This window comes from Nasonia vitripennis, chromosome 2, assembly GCF_009193385.2.
Source record: "Nasonia vitripennis strain AsymCx chromosome 2, Nvit_psr_1.1, whole genome shotgun sequence".
NCBI lineage: Eukaryota > Metazoa > Arthropoda > Insecta > Hymenoptera > Pteromalidae > Nasonia > Nasonia vitripennis.
This window is the reverse complement of record NC_045758.1, coordinates 28,795,665-28,815,494: the sequence shown is the minus strand read 5'-3', so window position 1 is coordinate 28,815,494 and position 19,830 is coordinate 28,795,665. Positions and strand designations below refer to the sequence as shown.

The window sequence follows — 19,830 nt, the reverse complement described above, 5'->3', positions numbered from 1 at the left end:
TGTGTATTGAGTCGTCGGTTTCTGGAAGGCTTATTTATGCGTACCTTTATATACAATAAAAAGCAGCGTTTCACACGGAAGTCTCGCTGCCTAAACTATAAATAAAAAAATTCTGTCTACCTATAAACCAGAAGATAGCTTCACGCGCGAAATCGAAGTTTCTTGCATCTATGCCTCGACAATAAACTAAACGCAGCGAGATAAAACTCCCGCAGCAGCAGCAAGAAAGCCCATGTGCGAAGAAGAAGAAGTGCGCGCGCAGATCGTCGGGAAAATAAGGCGCCGTGTACACATGCACACACAGGCTCGCGAAGAAAACTGCTACTCGCGGCTGCGCGAATAACCAGTCCGGGCAAAGGAAAAGGAAGAAGAGCTGCGCGGACGGCAAAGAGAAGAGAGAGAGAGAGAGAGAGAGAGAGAGAGAGAGAGAGAGATACTCGTGTGTACCGGCGCGGCGCAAAAAAGGTGGAACAAGAGTATAAGGAGAGGGTGGATATGGGGAGAAAAATGAGCTGCGCTAGAGGAGAGAAATTCATGTAAAGCGCGCGGGCTGCTCCGTTGAAAAAGAGAGAAGTGCGCTGCTGCGTCTCTCTCTCTCTCGCTCTCTCTCTCTCTCGCTCTCTCTCTCTCTCTCTCTCTCGCTCTCTCTCTCTCTCTCGCTCTCTCTCTCTCGCTCTCTCTCTCTCTCTCTCTCTCTCTCTCTCTCTCTCTCTCTCTGACAAAGGGAAATGCTGCAGAGAGCGAGGGAGACAGTATAGATGAAAGGGAATTAATGCACACGATGCTGCTGCCCACTGCGAAATATACATTAGGCTCTTTCTGTGTCTCTCTTTGCTGCGCGAGAGTAAGTCTCTGGGGCGACTCGCGGCCTATTTTCGGGATTATACGAGTGTTTTACGCTCAGCTCGCAGCATACCTATATAGCCATTAAAAATACTCTGTAATTTCGAAAGCGCGTACAGGCGTTGTAATGTATAGGAATGAAATTCGAGACTACGTCCCGTTACGCCGAGGCGTCGTAAGCTCGTGCGTGTATAATTTTTATCGCTCTCGCAATTTTGAGTTACTGTAAACGTAATTGATAGATAGAAATACACAGCCGCAAGTACCCATTTTATTGTTCAAGTAATAATTGCTCGCAATTTACTCGAAAGAATTCAAATAGAATCGCTTGTGGTATACGTAACTCGATATTATAATCGACGAATTAACCTTTCTTTGCTGTAGTATACTTCGGTATATTAAAATACGCGATCACACGTTTCATAAACGTTGCGTAAGAATCATTCTCCAGCGATTAGTAATTAGTAGAGGGTAGATAATTTACGGGATCGTAATTAAGTCAGCGTCGTAAATACGAAGCATCGCAAAAACTCCCGCAATCAGTCGCCGAAGTAAAAAGCCTCTCCGCCGCCAGAAATCGAGCAAACGACCAGCAGAAAGAAGCTTCTTTAGCTCTCCGAGAAAGAGAGAGTGAAAATGTCACACACAGCCGAGGGATGTGTTTATACGTCTTACAGCTAGAGAGAAAGACTAGATTGCGAGGAGGAGGAGAAGGAGGAGCTGCAAAAGAGAAGACGCGAATGAGGCGGAGAGAGAGAGAGAGAGAGAGAGAGAGAGAGAGAGAGAGAGAAGAGAAGAGTACGTGACTCTGCAACCGCAGACACGCTCGACTCGTGATGAGTTCCGACTGAGTAAGTAAGTAAGTATGAGTTTGCGAGTCGGTGAAAAATGTATCCTAGGATTACACGGGAGATCGACCGGGAGATGACGGGCTGAACGGTATTATACGCAAGCGCGCGCGACGCTATCGGCTGCGCGTTTCCGGGATGATACTCGAGACCTAGTCGGGCTTCAGCAAAAACTATCGCGTAAATTATTATTGTGCATGTTTTATAAGGTTAATTTGAATGGAAGAAGATTGTTTCATCACCGACAAAAAAGCCTATACTCTTCTGAACACCTCTCAGGGCATAGGTGCCATACAGCAGCAGCAGCAGCAGCAGCTCAATCGAGCGATTACGCACTTTTTCTGCAAGCCGTGTAAAACACCGGCCACTTGTAACTAGTCTCCCGTCATTGCACACACGTATAGGAGCAATACTGCACACATCATGCGCTTATATGGCGGAAGCTTGAGCACTTCATCGAGGATCGATATAGCGCGTTATATTATACCCACGTGCTGCAGTAACATGCATGCAGCAACGTTATAAGTACACGCGTATACAAGGAGGCCTACGACCTTTCGAGTATATGACTCACTTGATTTAAGGGGAAAAAGGAGAAAGAGTACCTCGCGAGAGAGAGAAAGAGAGAGAGAGAGAGAGAGAGAGAGAGAGAGAGAGAGAGAGAGAGAGAGAATACGCGGCTGAAAACCGCGACGCGGAAAGAGCGAGTTCCTCGCTTCTTCTTCCGAGGGTACATATAATACACGGGCTTGCGTAACCAAGGTTGCGATGCGCCTTTTAGAGACGCCTGCTACTCTACATTATATTGTTCTTCGTCGGGCTTTTACTTTTCTCGGCTACTTTGCTTCTTTTTTCGGAAAGCGAGCGGCGCGAATCGAGATAAAAATGTTAACGAGATTTTTTGATCGTTGCGCAAGGTGCTTAAAAAAAATGATTATCTTAGTAGAATATTGCATTATACCTGGGAACTCGGTACTGCCACTTAAAGCTTTTACAGCACCGAAAGCGACGAGTTCGCGGTCAACGATCCTGGCACTTACACTCGAGTCTGCCTCGCAGGGGTAGCGCCGTTAATGGCTGAGCCAGAGACTCCCGCGGCATCATCACGCGCCTCTTGTAGCTGAGACCGCGCGGACCTATTATATTCTGGACGTCCTCGCAGATTACGATCGCGGGATTAAGACGCAGGACGACTGCGGAGTTTTATAAAATAAGGTTTGATTAACATTTTTCTTTGAATGAAGCAAGAGCCGTCTATCAACTATAGATGTTATATTGAAGTGCTCGGTTATTGCTGTTGTACTTAGTCAACGTAATTTTTATAATAGTATTTTAATAAATTATTAGTTATCCTAATTTTAACTTTATGGTTATCGATGATTGATTATTTTGAGACAGCATTACTAAAAAAATTGTCATTATTTATGAAGAGTGCATAATTGCAAAGAGTGAACTCACTACGGTTTCAACGTTTCGACGCTAGAGGCGCCACTCCACAACTCGTGTAGCATTTACCCGATGTCGGTACGCTAGAACTCCATGTACTGCGTCGGTAAGGCAAATGTCTTCCCTTACAGCTCAAGGACTTTGTCGGTAACCATTGAAAAGTACGAAACTTCAACTATTTTTAATACACGTGTAGGTAATTTATATTTTTAGAATTATGAAAGGTTTATTTGAATCGATCGAAGATTTATCACTGACAACTTAATCCAACGATGTTTAAATACGATCGCTAGTAATGCAAATACGTTGTAAGCCGAACATGTTGCGGAATAACGAAAATGTAGCCCGAGAGAAAAAGAGCCGGAGTATAACGATGAACGAGAGAAGCGAAGAAATGTAATTAAGCTCTAGCTCGTAAATTTCATTTTTGCGTCGCGCGCGACATACAAGAGCGAAATGGATAGTGAGCAAAACACCATCAAGAACCACATGTGCGAATAAGAAGTGTTACATGTGTTGCAGAATATTACTTGGGAGCATTTTTAAGATGAAGTATTGATAATTTTTATGAATTTCTTAATCATTTTGGTTTGTTTTCACTGCTTGTACGATGATTGCAATTGATTGAGAAAATTGATTTCTCATATTTATGAACTAGATTCGAATTGATTTTATTCTAGGGAAATACAATTTTTGCATCAGCTGCGAGTTTCGCCACGGATAAATTATAATAGTGAATCGCTCTTTGAATATTAAATTTACATTGGTTTATATGTTTTAAAATAAAAAACTTATGAATTATGTTCAATATATCAGATTAAAGCCATAAAAAATGCTTGCAATGTTTTTTTACAAAATGTATCACGTTTACACAGTTAGTATTGATTTTTTTTTAATTTAAGAGGGGATAAACGTCATTATAGCTTACGATGTTTTACAAAAATAAAAATATCGATCGATTTAGCAATGCGTGAAAAAAAAAATAATATTCAACTACCGACTCCAAAAACTCCACCAGTGTAACACCGCGAAAATTCACAATCAAGTTCACGTCCGAAAAAAGCTCATCGAGAACAAAGCTCTCATCGTCACAATCAAGTCTCGACCCTTCAGCCAGTCTGACTCTCGCGGCAAGTAATTTTAACCCTGGAATCTGTGCCTCGTCTGCCATCACGTCCGATCATCTGAGCACACGTCGTAATCGAAGAAAAAAGCACGACTCTCGCGCGATAATGAATCCGAGAGACGCGGAACTGCACGTATACGTACGCGTGCACGCGTCTGTCCCGAGTTTAACGATCCCGTTGAAATCGGTCTGGGCTGTTTACACGCCGCAGTAGCGGCGGCAGATCAACTCTATTTCGAGGCTTGGCCATTTTTCTCCCGCCGCGTCGAGTGGGCCTCGCCGCGCTAGAATGAGATCCCAGCTGAGCGGCTTCAAGACACGAGTATGTGTTCAATGGGGCTGTATTACCGAGTGTGATACGCCGTTCTAAATTTTGATTTTTATAATCGGTCTAAAAAATGAGACTTATACGCACTTTTAATAGTAGTTTTTTGTGAGTACATTTCTTTTACTCTTCTGCGGCTTGAAAGTTTGCCTCATTTCTTCGACGTCTTTATATATGTTCGAGTCATAAAGTGAATAAAAGAAACGAAGCGTTTCACGCTTCTCTCCCGCGCGTTTTCAATGTGCCGCATTGTTCGCTCCGTTCGTTTTATCCGAGCGTGAGTTATTAAAAATTAGCTTTTGACCTCAATAAAGACTTGGAAATTGATTCTTAATTTGTTTTATTATGGGCAATATAGATAATGCGAATCTAATGATGTTTGCTGTGCTGGATATGTAGTTCGACAAGTGTGTGAGGATTAAATTTAAATTCGAAAAGTCTCGCGCGTTTGATGTAAGAACTGTATTATTTAATGCTCGCATATATTTTGAGTTTCTATTAGCAGTTACTCTACTTTAGGATAACATTTATTATTGTCTAATGGATGGTAAAATTTAACGAATTCGTTTTCATTGACGCTTATTCACTTGATGACTGGAATGCTTTTATTTTCCTGTAGATGCTCTTCATATTAAGATATTTTCTTTTGCAACATTATTGATTTTGAAACTTTTATGCCAAGTCGGACAAGTTTTCTATAGTAGTCACATATTCTATAACAACGTTTAAAAACCATTGCATGATTTTTTACGAACCAATAAAAAAATAATAATCACCGGTAGACCTACTTTTCATCAATTTCCTCCCATCGAAAAACACCAAACCGCCTAAATACTCACTAATCTAGAAAAATAATCACCGCCTACGTTTCAAGAACGAATTCCCCTTTACATAATCCCGGAAACCAATCATCCAAGACGAACTTCCTATACATTGTCCATAAAACTCGCGCAAAAACTCAACCGATCGACTTTTTTCTTCTCCCATCGCATGAGCCAACTTAGTACGTCGTAAACCTCCACGCCTTGCTCAATCTTATTCACTATTGTGTCCCTACGCCACAACTCGCGGAGGACGACTGTATAACGCAAAGTGACGCACTGCCAGTGTCGAAATCCTCGTGGCAGTCAGTCCATTGTGCAGGTGTTGGTGCAGCACCGAGGCGAGCTTTACGAGCTGTGCAGAAGGTGCCGCCCTGAGCGACGATGCTCCGTATTGCAGCTGCGGGTCCCTGATGAACGGGTTTATAACGTGCCGAGTATCAGCGAGAGTTATTTGTGGGTTTACGCTCTGGACTCGTTGTTTTGTGCGTTGGTATATGGAAAGTAGTTTATAGGCTGATGCTTATCTCTTACCTCGGGGAGATAGCCGGTGCTTCTCGTGACGGAGAGTTTTGGATATGGGCTTGGATTTTGACTCACCTGTAACAGAAAATTAATCGATTCGTTAGAAATTATTCTTTTGAGTGATTTGCGAGAGTGATATTTCGTCGACTTTGTACATTTTTATTTTAGCTCCTCGGTGGCATGATGAACCTGGAAAGCTAAATGGCTATAAATAAAATAAATTATCGAAGCACTGTTACGTCCGTCGAAAAGTGCGTATGAAATAACTGATCGATGATATCACCACGTGTATGAGTATACAGTTACGTCCATTGTACCCGTCGTGTACAATCGAACGGCGCACTCGTGGAGAATCTAAATGGCATGTGATAATCGCCGCACTAGCGGTGTATCCCATTCCGATTCGCAAAACGTCAAAACAATCGCACCATACTATACGCTAACGCCGTTATTTTTCCACCAAAAGCTAGCTTTAGACTCCCCCGAAAAAAACTCGATCAATAAACCACTTATCAATTCCAGTCACGCAAAAAAATACACACACGCAAACACGGCTGACCGCAGCGGAGAGAGAAAACTGCGGCTGAATCATTCGACTGTCGCTTTTCCCGCGTCAAAATAGACATTCCTCGCGGCGTCGTCCTACACATTGGGGCTCGTTTGTGCAAATAAACCCGCTGGACGTGTCTGAAATATCTAAACAGCCCACGAGAGGGACGTCATCGTTCCGACGACGACGACGGCTTCTTGTCGCGACGATGTGACGACGCGACAACGACGAGCGTTTTCCGCTGGTTCGTGAATTTTTTGCTCAAGTATATGTCCGTCTTTATATAGCGTGGGAATCGAGTGCGATTGATTGGCTGTCGAGAGGCTCCTTTTAGGGATAATTAAACCGGCGGTTGAACGACCGATGTGCGGCTCCGTGAATAACCCATAAACATAATTCAGCGAAAAAGCTAAACTTTTAATAAAACAGTGTATCCACGATGTGCGCAGAGCAGAAACGGCTCTTCCTCCTAATAAACCCATTGAGATCCCAGACGCCGTTCGAGCTGTCGATCAGGGCATATTTATAACAGCTCGCGTACGAGAAAACGCAATTCTCGCCGGTGCGTGATGTGCGGTGCACGTTACGGGAGACGCGATGCATCTTCCCGCGCACTCCAGATGTTGCGCCGGCCTCTTTCTTATATGTATACCTCGTAGCCCAGACGTCTGGGGTGTATATAGGTGTGTGTACCTATACGTGGAAAGCCGGCGTCTGGCAGACTGCCGATCGGTCAGTCGTGAATCTTTTCTTCTTTTCTTTGGAACGCGAGAGAGTAGTGGATGGCGTATGGCGGATTTTGTGAGGATGAGGGAATATTTCACATGGCGGAGTTGAAATTGATTTGCGATGTACGTTAAGAGGACGTGAGCGACTGGATTTTTTTAAGAAAAACAGCGTGATTGTGAAAAAATAGGTGGCTCGGATTGTAAAGCCGCAGAGCTATTTTCGTGTTGCGAGGAAAGAAAAATGGCAGTAGGTACCGAGTGTTCGCATAAAAGGAAAAGAAAGAAAGAAATGGGAAGTGGTCCAGGAATAGAATCGACGAGATTAGCGAAGGAATGAGGAAATATCGGAGGATCAATCGCGAGATTCGGCGTTGTTTCTGAAAACCCAAAGAATACACAATGTATTCAAACATCAAGATGATTTACGAGCAACACTTCGACTTATTAATTACCCTTTCTTTTTCAGCTCGCGCGAAAACAAACAATCTCCAGCTCGTGTATCCATACTCCAGTTCGTTACAATCAAAGCACATCGGTGCGCTCAATTATAATTTATTCGAGCTTTCTGAAAACTAGTCTCCTCCCCCACCTATACATACTCGTAAACCACATCCTCGCAGCATTAATTATTCCCCTCATAAATTCCACTCTCGATTTTCCTCCCCGTCGCAGCCCCTCTCTTTTAAATACATCCTTTAAAATCTCATCGCTTTAACAGGCCAATTACCCTTTCCTTCAAAGCTCGCGACGCGAAATTCATAAGCGCAAAAAGTCCAGAAAGTCGTCCCCAAGCTGTCGATACAAGCGCGCGCGGAGGAAGAGGATAGAATAAGAATAAGAGGATGAAGAAGCAAGCCGAAGGAGGAGGGAAAAGAAGAAGCTCGCGCCGGGGGTCTTTGCGCGCCGCGGCGAATAATTGACAGTGAATGAAAACGGGCGGCAAGGTTATACCCCACAAGGTTCAGGGCCATCGCTGTAATTATAATGTGCGCGCGAGTCTTTGCCCAGGAGAGGAGAGAGAAATATGGGCGTCGTGCGCCGCGGCAGGCGTAGGTATCACCTTCTTTTCTTCGTCGTCGTCGGCTTTGAGCTTCTTCTTCTTGCGTCTGCGCCGACGGCGTGTTTGTTTCTTTTTGTTTTTCGTTTGTTCGCAAGAGGTGCCTTGGGACAGACGTGGAGTGAAATGAGAAAGAGGGATTTTTGTTGCTGCGAGCTGATGAACAAATACGATGTTGCCTGATAGGAGAGAGAGAAAGAGCTAGAGGATGGATTTAATATGCAGCTCGGGGGGTACGAAGATGTGACGAGCTTTTGCCATGGTATGAGCCCGACGAGATTCCTAGACGGATCAGCTTAATTATTGCGCATCTCAATTAGAATCTAATTATTTTCTACTGGCGAGCGGTTATTTTTCGCCGGATGGATTTACTTTCCGGTATGCGCGAGATTATTGAAATTGGATATCGTATTTAAGGTAATTACTCTACGTACGCGGGAGAACCTATTCGATAGCGATTCTGAGTTGAAACGAGAAGAGAAGCAAGGGTGATGATAACTGTATTTACGATAATGAGTCGTCGGAACAGCAATAAAAATGAGAATGATAATAAGAAGGATGAGATTACGTAATGGAACGAGGCCAATGATGATCATTATTGATGAGAAAGGGACCTCGTGTGTTCTGGAGCAAGTAATAAGTGTGAAATCATGAGACTGTGATATGGGATGTAATGACGAACGTAACAAGATCGGTACAGTTATAGACGTACCTGAAATAATTTTGCGATTTTTGTAGAGCTTGGTATTTGAAAAAATTGGTGTGCAATAATGATAATTTGAAATGACTTTCATCAAGTATAACTATAGAGAATTATAATTCTCGACGGATAAAGAGTTGAGCAATTGCACCTATTGTACTGTCATTGTCGCAATACACAATTGCAAAGCATATTAACTAATTACGTAATTAAACCCACCGCTTGCATGAATAATTCAAATCAAAATCACTTCGCCGAAAACCCATAAAAATTCATCAATCACAGCAAATCACAACAACGGCATCCGATAAAATCAAACTATTTCCAGCAACGCATCCCATAAAATCCCTCTCCCCTACCATCCACAAAATCACCACCACCAGCACGATCCCTCCGCTGACTTAACACACTCCGACTCGGCTCTAATGACTCGGAATGCACTCTCCGATGCGATCGAGTGCGCCAATTGAAGGCTCTTCTCCCCTCACCCCACAACAGCCAGCCGAGAGGCGCCGTCGTTATATTCTAGAGCGCATCATCGTATCCCAGGAACGATAAGAATGAGATTCGTTAATTCGCGGCGACGAGGACCTCTCGCGCGAGTTTTTACCCTCTCGCCGAGGAATGCGAGCGGCGTTTGTTACAAAGTTGAAGTTTCTTGCCCGCAGGGTTCCGTGCGCGAGGGCTATTTAGAGATGGTACACTGACCGCTCGGCTTTTTTTTTGCGCGCGCGAAGGTATCCCGAGTATTTTCTATTTTCGGATCGGTATTTATCACAGCGATGAATTCAAGACGCGTATTATAAAAGCCCTTATCTTCAAAACGCTGGGCAATCGACGCAGGTGTCAACTAAAATGCGCACCCGAGCGTATAATTCCCGTAACCTTCTTCTTCGAAGTCAGGCGCAAAAACTACGGGGCAGCAACTCTTCATTCCCTCTGTCCGTTTTTGCTCCGCGTTCTCCTCAATATAGAAGCTACTCTGCATGTATACATCGCGCTCGCTCTACCGGGGTAATTTTCCTCCCTCCCAAAAGAAAGAAAGAAGAAGACTGTACAGCCAACGTCTCTAACATCAGGTGAGGAAGCCACGGCTCACGTGAAGCAACCGATCCGTAGAGCCAATTTAATTACCGGCTGGCTGCACGAGGAGGCTTCTTCGCTCGCATATAATGAAGAGATGGCTGTCGCTCTCTCCCTCTGTATAACGCAGTGTCGCCGCTATAATTCATTATACGTGAGAGAGAAAGAGAGAGAGAGAGAGAGAGAGAGAGAGAGAGAGAGAGAGAGAGAGAGAACGAGCGCAAAACGCGTGCATTCCGAACTTAACGACCACGAGTCGATGCGGGATGTATATATGCGGTTTTCTTTTCCCGACGCGCCGCTAAAGCTGTGGATAATGGACGGCTTTGGCTTCGAGGAAGTCAGCGCGCGTACTCGGTGTTTAGGTTCGCGCTTCGGGAAAAAATCCAGAGCTTTTGCCTATGCAAATGAGCTTCGCGGTTCGAGTTTGAAGTATCGGAATTTTCAGAGCCCTGCACTTGCGTTCGTGTTATTATTATTATTATAATATAGTCGAATGCGCTGAAGTTCGCGAGGTTGTTGACTTTCTGATCGATATCCTCAGCGGATCTAGTTTTCCGCACATATAGCATTGATCCGCGACTGTATACATAAAAATACGGCATTTTACAAACGAGCCTAGCAGCGCAATCGTTACGCTCGATTTCGTGTGTGGCTTTAATGACAAAATTCAATTAGAGTAATTTGAAATTATCGCGAGAGAGGCAACGTCGCCGCCGCCGTCGTCGAGAAGAAGCTGCGCTGCTGCCCCCGGAGATACCGGTTTAACGAACGGCTTTATTTGTGCTCTGCTGCGGCGGCGTTTCTCGATAAGTACACTAAAAATGACTACTAATCGTACATCGAAACGACGAACCACTCTCCATAACGGATTTGCCGAAGGGTAGAAGAAAAAAGCGCAGCGCGAGCTTCACGCTTCTGATTACTTACGGCTGAGTTTTACGGTTATAGATACACACCGCCGCGAATTAATGCTTCTAATTATCCGCAAGTTCGTTTATATAGCGGCAGCTTCGATTACTCTTACGCGCTGCGTTTGTAAATTCGATACTATTAGTCGTGGCACTTTCTTATCGGCTATGACCGATTAGAATTCGAATATTAAAATCAATTTCAACCTACGTTTGCAGCAGTGGCTAACCCCCGAGCGTACGCATCTTAGCTTCATATCGGTGAACTGTGATTCTTCGTAATGTCCACATTGAACACAGTTCACAAAAGCAATAATTCTCGACGCGTCGACGATGAAAAAAAATCTCTCGAGCTTCTCGAGCGTATCGGAACACAATCGGTTCTTCTAAGGGCACAACAATTCCGCGGCAGCGACGACGCGCGACCGATGAAGCGAGACGGCCAACTGATCGCCGAGGGCCTCGCGAGGGCACACATAGCCTGTGTGTGTGTATGTGTGTGTGTTGTGAGTCGAAGAAAGAGAGGAGGAAGGAGAAGAAAATCACGTGTGCGCCGATAAAGAGTTCTCTGTGTGCACGGAGATACTGCATCGGGGGATTTGGGATAGGCAGTGTATGGTAGGTATGTAGTGCACGGTGGCTATAATAAGACGTCGTGAGCCGTGTTATCGGGATGGGGGGATAATGATATCTGAATTTGAGAGATGTGCTGCTGCTGCTAAGCTGCACAAAGGAGTCGGAGACTCCCTGGAGATTCATTAATTTAGATGCACGAAAGTTAAAGTTGCGACGTGAATAGAAGCTTAAGAGGATTATTATGCAGTATGGCAAAAAAATTAATTAAAACTCAGTCGAGCCCGTGTTTCATACGTTTTATAACTGTGACTACTTAAAGTTCAATAACGTTTGTTATGCTCCTCGTAAACTATAACTCGAGCATCCGAGGATATGTACGAGGTACTGAGAAAAATCCGAAGTGAAATTCTGCATAAATTTAAAACTTATACACTTGAGGGAAAGCGTCGTCGTCGTCGCCGGATGAAAAAGTTTCCCTGGAGGAATGCCATAAAAATAGAACCCTCATACCTTTCATTAGGCTTTTAATGACCTTTTTCAGTTACGTTTCCGCGACTCATTTGCAAGTATGGTCTCCGCGAACGCGCGCGCGCTTTATGACCTATATTTATTATTGGAATGCTTTAATTGCCCGTGAATATTCAAAGAAAAATAATAACAGAGAGCGAGGCTCGCTCTTTGAACTGCATATTCTGTCCTCGTATACGCTTTTTCTTCGAGCTTTGAGCGCGGCATAACCGGGCATTTGCATTTAATGCGTCTTTCTAAAATCTACACTCATATCAATAGACGAATCGTTTCGATGACTATACACAAGTGCCTTCACATAGCTAATAATCGTAAATACCTGATTCAGTGTCATCGTGATCAGCTCCACGAAGACAAGAGTGGAAGCTCCTGGAGAGTCTTCTGCCGCCCGGCGAAGCCGCTTCTGCGGAGGCGGATTGATGCATCTTCTAGTCGTAGTCTTCTGCCACTGTGTTAGCTCGGAATGTTTTGGTCTTTCAGTTTTGCTTTAACCGCACAGTGAATCGACGCGATGACGCGTCATTTTTTATTTCACATAGATGTCACTCGCGATATAGACGGCACTATTGTACGTCTCACTCGAAAAGAAATTTTCACTGCAGTTAGCACACTTTCTTCGGATTTCACCTCTGCTGCTTGATCTGGAATATAAACGGGCTTTCTAAAATACAATTTTTTCCCTTATTTTATAACTCTGAGAGACGGCTGGTGATCCACACTTTTCCCCCCATAGAGATACCATTTTCGCAACGTCTACGTTTAGATTAGATACGTTTAGAACGATAGCTACGTTTTCGTCCCGACGAAATGCATGTTCGTATCCCACGTCTATAAAATATCGATAGATAAAACCAGTTGTACCGACGATACACGTAACAGAATCAATCTCCACGTTTCTCGCTGTGACGAAAAGCGTCACGATTGGATTGGCGCTGGTATAACGAGTGACATAATCGCCCGAGAAATTAGCTTAGCCTGTCGCTCAAACGGCACACAATGAGCTTCTCGACGATTGTCGCATCCAGCTGTACATTAGAGATATTACGAGTAGCCATTTAAAACACGACACAAGCGTCTATCTAGCAACTCTCGCATAAATCAAGACACTTGTCGCATAAGCATCGTCGCCGGTTGTGAAAGTATATACACACGCCTCGCTTATCGAAATTGAATGAGCGAATCGATTATCGGCATTCGACGACGGAGTGAGAGAGATGAAGTCGTTGAATTGACATTCATTGTGCGGTAATGCAGCTATTCGGTCTGCATGCACGCTCGAGGTTAAATATCGACGATTGCTAACAGCGGGCGTTGAAAATTTCACTGCCAATGTTTGCTTACAATGAGCGATCGATTATTGACACACCGTGGTTACTAATGAAAGCTGTTCTAATTGCGTCCGTTTCTTAATGGTGATGAACGCGTTTCGACACCGAATGCAAACACGGCCTCGTGTAATTTTTTTTCTTTTTTTTGCGCTTTCGCTATTATATTACGGTGCTAATTACTGCGCGATCCATTTATGAGCAGTGAAAGAAAATAATTACTCCCGGCTGATGAATAAGCCGCCACCCGGATCAAGAGAGTTATTATCAATGCAATCTCATTTGCAGATGAACATTGGAGTGTGCAACGTGTGGGCTGGTCAGTGACTTGCTGGCGTTACACTGATCTAAAATAGGATCGCCGTTGAATACGCAGAAATAATAATCAGATCTTGTTATGTGGTTGTGTGTGTGTGTGTATGGACTAGCTAGCCGCAAGTGCTTTTTTTCACGGAAATATCTTCGTTCGACCTGCTTTCCAATTATGGTCTCGTGACAGCTGGAGCAGCAAGACCAGTTTGCGATACTTAATCCGCGAAAAATGCCATCACGCTCGAACAATTTCGTTCCACATATCATATCCTGATCATCCCATAATGTCATTCGCACCAAATTTCTCGTATGACAACTTAATTCCGTCAAAAATACCGATCGTTCTTAAAAACAAAATTTGCAAAGCCAACCGATCACCTCGTACAATACCGCGTAACACGGCAAGCGGCTATATCTAAATTAGTCGCGATTATATGCGCGCGTGGCTGTAAACAGCCTGTGCATATAATTTACGGCTAAGCGCGTGGGTAACCCTAAGCGTGAGTGTCGTGTGGGCACATCATCCCGAGAACGAGCCTAAGCGGCACTGATTTGCAATTATAAGGGGGAAAAGCTCGACAATTAGCCCAAAGACGACACGTGAAGCGACGGGGATTTGTGAGGGAGATGAGAGAGTTCGACGCGACCGTTGCTCATTTGCACTGAATGACGGATGTGGCGCTGAGCGGAAATACGGTCGGCATTAACGGATTTTTTGGGTGTTTATTTTTATGCAGGTGATAAGAGTTAATTTTTTGGGAGAATATAAGCGTTTTAGCGCGAGTCTTTGTTTAAAAATATTGTAATGCCAGTTATCTATTCCAAAGCGCATAATCTATTTTTCCAATTTAAAACAGGATGCAGCTTTGCAAAGAACCGATACAGGGCTGTTCGTACTGTGCAAAACAAGCTGATGCATTATTTTTAACAGATAGTAGAACCATTTCCAAAAAGATCAAAGTACTTGTTAAAACCTGTTAAACCCTTTCCAATAGTAACTAATTCCATCGCATAATCCCGGCAATCATCGTATCGAGTTACAGATCGGGTGTGAAAATCCGCTGAAAACTAAAGAGAAGTGCGTGACTCGAGGTATAATCATCGCAAACGTATAACCGTCTTTGAAATTTTCTCGATTAATTATTGAAATCCACAGACGGTAAACGGCACTTGCGTGCAGGCGGAACGAACATTCGCTAATTGGCAGCTAAAGAGATGCGCACGTCTTCGACGCGTACGTACACGCATATAATTATCAGCGACTGGAAGAGACTTTGTCCGCCGGCGTTGGAAAGTGCATTTAATTGAAAGTTTTCGAAAGTTGCGAAAGACATCGCGAGGATTCGGTGTATATGAAAATCGCGCTTATAGCGTCGTGTAATTATCGTTTTTCAGCAAGTCCACCGACATGACTCTGAAAGGTATGAGAGCCGGAGGTAAGAAATAGATAAGGCGTAAGTTTTATGTGAAAGCTCAGCTCGTGCCAAAGTAAGTATACATTGTGGGATACGACGTTATCTTCGCCTAAAGCTTTTCAGAGGCTTTAAGTATAAGGTAGAACTAATCTTTTACTCATTTTATTGTTACACTGGGTTTAATTGCGCGGTACGCAGATATATGCGGGGAAAATGCTAATAAATTATTTATGGCACGAATTTCTTCCGTCAACTGTAAATACCTCAAAAACTGGAAATGCGTTAGTCGCATTTTTCAAAAAAACTCGAGTTTAATGTAGCCTATACATATCCAGTGATCAAATAACCTGAAATTAGAATTTACGACTGCGCAGCCCGCTGCAGCTAACGGAAAAGCACTTGAACGCGTAAACTTTCTAGCATAGATTCGCTTAAACCGCATTAAATCGAAAACTGCAGAGAGAGAGAGAGAGAGAGAGAGAGAGAGAGAGAGAGAGAGAGAGAGAGAGACTCCAAAAGAATGCCTTTATAAACTCTCGAATAAAGTGAAACGAAATTTTGCCAAGTACATTCGCCCCCTAAGTAGGCCATCGCCTTCTCGCGAATGCAAAAACAAAGCAGCAAAAAAGAACATCAAGCGCTATCGACGACTGCTCAAAAGTCTTTTTCCCTACTGTGAGAGAGCGTATTTCCCCAGTCGGGCACTTTATTTATATATTACGCCTTTTTCCTTGCGCGCGTATACGACCCAATTTTCGAGGCGCTTCCGCCAATATTTACAGTTACCGCGCCTCGAAGCGTCGATGCGCGTAATATCTTTAAGACGTGCTTTGAAGTAGTGTATGAAAACATGGCTATATGCGAGCAAAAAGGCTTCATACTAGCAGGGGGAGTAGAACAGGTTGGAAATTCCAAGAAATTAATAGCCAAGCGCTTTTGGCTGTGTTATAGCGAGCACGCACGACAATCCAGAGCGAATCGAGTTAATTGTGTTAATCGTGAGGCACTTAATACACCGAGAGCCATATTACAACTGCGCTGTACACATGATTGCTTGGACGTCGCGAAGTCAATCTTATGACTGAATCCAGTACTCCGATATAAAAGTTTCGAGATTGAAGCGCGTATCTAGTTTTACAAAAGTATAAAAGTCTTTCGAAAGTAGTTCCCGGGCTCGTTTTTAGTCTCCTACATACATACGAGAAGATAACTTATCAATCGGCGACATTCAAATGCGACTGTCCGTAATATGATTTACATTCAAGTCCCGATACTGCATCGATCTCCGCGAATAATATTTTCATGCATTTTCCAAGTATTATAAATCGCAAAAAGCACTTAAGACAAACTTCAGACAATACACGCACACACACACACACATCTCGACTATCGTCAGCCAAAAGATTCTCTCGCGGCGTACGACGACTATTTTCGCGGCGGTGTATTTACCAGCTCGACGACGAGAGTAAGAGAGAGGGAGAGAGAGAGAGAGAAATCGCTTGAGCTTAAAATAGCAGCGGCCCGTAGACGGTCCGTAGCATCGAGGAGGTAGACGCATCAGACGAACACGAAAGGGCGAGGAGCGCGATCGAGCACGATGCCAAAAGACGACGTTGCCCGCTTTCGGTCAACGCGTGAATCGCGTAATACGTTTGGCAGAGCCCGATTGTTTGTTTGTTTTTGCTCGATGTTGTAAGAGTATTCATGGGAAAACGAAATAACGATAGAATTATGTGTTTACATAAAATAAATTTCCTTTACGCAATCGTACGACCCGCCGCTTTCCTTCGAGGCAACGAATCTCCCCGCGACAAGTGGCACAAAAACGTAATCCGTCCAATTATTCAATCCTTTTTTTCCACACGCGTATACACGTTCTCCTCTCCCTTTCCGCGCGCGTAAAACACTGCGCGGAGAAAGCGATGCGCGTTCCTCGCGCGAAATGAAGCGCGCCGCAATGCCAGGATGAAAAAAAATGGCAATTCCTCGCGCGCGAAGATAAGCGACTGCGGCGTAACTCAGTCGAGAAACTCATTCGAGCCGCGGCGGTGAGGATTTATTTTGCGACGGGCGAGAATTCACTAAGTGGATAAAAAAGAGCACTTTAGTATACGCTTCTTTTAAAAATAATTCCTGGCGTTGCCGAAAACTAATAAAACCGTTGAACGCCGCAATCGAAGAACAATCCAGACTCGACGATTTACGATCTCCACGGGCGAAAGCTGCTGCCAATAGTCGTCCGCATTGCGCCTGTTCACTCGTGCCGTCACAGGCCTCTAGGATGAATTTACGAGACGGCAACAGGCTCAAAAGCCAGTACTAAACGGAGATGTATAAGTGAATCATGGGCTGCGTTAGCCGAGCTCGGAATACCCGATTTCCCGCGAAATGTTTAAGCGCTACTGGGATTTGCCGCTGCGCAGCGCGAGAGAAATGAGAATTTAATAATTGAGGCACCCGGTGATTCGCAGACGCATAAGCGGAGGATTGATTCGTTGCGCGTTATTACTCGCCGACGGCTTACTCGGATTATTTTCAATAAAACAGCGCAGGGTCCGAGTGCAATTTAGGATTGAAATTCGCGCGAGCCGAAAAGGCTTCTCAGAACCGACACGTACAGAAAGACGTTCGCACAATTGGATCAGCGCATATAGAGTCGACTGGACGATTAGCCAGACGTGAGAGAGATGTCGCGGTAAAGACGCACATACGCCGGCTTGATTAATCGCGCGCGCGGAAGGAATTGACAAATCCACGCTTCCGAAGACTTATCGCTCCTCTATGCGCATACATACTGCGGAAGCTCCGCGTGGGTGTCCCTGGGTGACGGAATGCAATTTCGTTATTGTTTGGAGTTCGGTGAATGGAGCCGCTCTGCCGGAGAAATATTTAGGTGGAGGAGTGTGTGTGTGTGTGTGGAGAGAAGTTTATCGCTTGGACCGAAAGTTCAGTGACCGAGGAGGAGCGATATTGCGAGCGCTGACACAGGCTAGTAAAACCGAAAGGAAATCCTGTATACTGGAAACTTTTCTATTAGAAAAGAACCGAAGAGCTTCTATTATTATCTAGGATGGGAGTTACATCATTTTTACGAGTGTATATCGAAATGATAAGCATAGGATACTTCTATTTCTATATATTTTGATATGTAGAAAGTGTGTCAGATTTAGTGGTAGAGCTTTTTATCTCTGCGGAGTCTGTCACATACACACAATAGAGAGAGGAATCGATATCTCTCGCATTGTTCCTTTCGTTCTTTGAAAAGATTCGTGATAATTTTGGAAGCTCACCAAAAGTAGTAAACAAGCAGAATATCAACGTTCTTAATTGATGTAACTTCGTAAAGCCGCAACTGTACCACCAGCATCGCGAGGATTTCTATGAAGCGGTGCAATTGACAGAGATTCCGCCAGCATTCTTACGCTTTTTATCCACCGCTGTGACGACCTTATTCCAGGCGTTATTGTAACGGTAACAATGTCGTCAATCTGTGAGCGATGATAAGTATGATAAATCGACGACATCTCGTCTCATTCGGTATATAGGCCGAGCGCGTCGTCGGATGACAATCGGCTTTTTCCCGTAAAACCAAGTCATTCAGCCGCGTTGACTCCGAGATCCTCGTGATATTGATTCCCAACGTCGATTTTTCATCGGAGACATACACAACCTCCGCAAAATTTCAATACACTTCGTCTCTCACTTGGAACGAGCGACGGCTTATTAACTGCCCCATTAGCGTAGGCTACACAGTCCACGGAAATGAGACAATGAATATGTGCATCGCTATATTACCGCGTCACCTCTCGCCCACACGAGCGAGAATTTTTATAGTCGCCGACGTCACCCACATGCTCCGTACAGATATACCTTCTGGAGAGGACTATCGGGTGGGATCGATGAGATGCGACGGCCCTTGTTCGCGTGAAAGGGGAGATCCTTGCAAGATGACGCTTTCGCGGGGCAGCTTCTTTGTGCTAAGTTTGTGGAGAAAGTGTGTGAATTTAACGAGAAATGCGAAGCGTGATCAATTTAGAAATATAAGTTTGAGTATATTTTTAGTTTTTGCAAGCGCCAAGAAGAAGAAGCAAAAACTCTCGAGTAAACCATCATTAATCACGAACCGACGCTCTCTCGCGTCGTCCTATCAAAATTGAAATATTTTATCTGGAAAGCAGCGACATTTATCACACCGCGGAGTTTCCCTCCGAGAAATTACTCGGTTAGCCGAGGACAGACAACAATGAGACTCGCGCTGCTATGCGCGCACAGGTCGAACTTTGCTCATTTGAACGGTCTGCGACTACCACCATCGACGGTGAGAAATCAAAGGGCGTAAGTTTCATAACGAGACGTCGCCTTATAACTTCTGACCGATCGAATTACGCAAGTCGGAGTTTGGAGCTTCTTAAAATTACACGAGTTCGTTTACCTTGTCGCAGCTTTCGATCGTCGTCGAGTCCGACAGCGATTGTACACTTCAAGAGGAATAATTTATCAGACGGTACTTTTATCGACTTTGCGCATGTATAATTCAGAGCGTACACACGCCTGTATAGAGTAAAAGCCAGAGCCATCGCGTCGTTGCCCGAAGGCCTTTCATCCCTCATTGGAGGGATTCGAGGCTCGCCGGGAGGCAAGTTGCCAAGTATAAAACTGCAAACGGGTGAAATAAAAGGGTACGAGATGTGTGTGCACGAGCGCTGGAGAT

The 19,830-nt window shown here is 44.3% G+C and overlaps 1 protein-coding gene across 6 annotated transcripts in view; it reads right to left on the bottom strand.

The window, feature by feature from the left end:
* Positions 1-19,830, bottom strand: part of LOC100119816 (probable Ras GTPase-activating protein) — a 191,725-nt gene that overhangs the window by 86,262 nt on the left and 85,633 nt on the right. Inside the window, exon 3 of one of the 6 annotated variants that reach the window (XM_031924376.2) lies at positions 12,387-12,708. The exons of the other annotated variants lie outside the window; for them this stretch is intronic. Coding sequence (XP_031780236.1) covers positions 12,387-12,492 — 106 coding nt within the window. The 5' untranslated portion in view covers positions 12,493-12,708. The remainder of the gene's footprint in view (positions 1-12,386; positions 12,709-19,830) is intronic. 6 annotated transcript variants of the gene reach the window in all.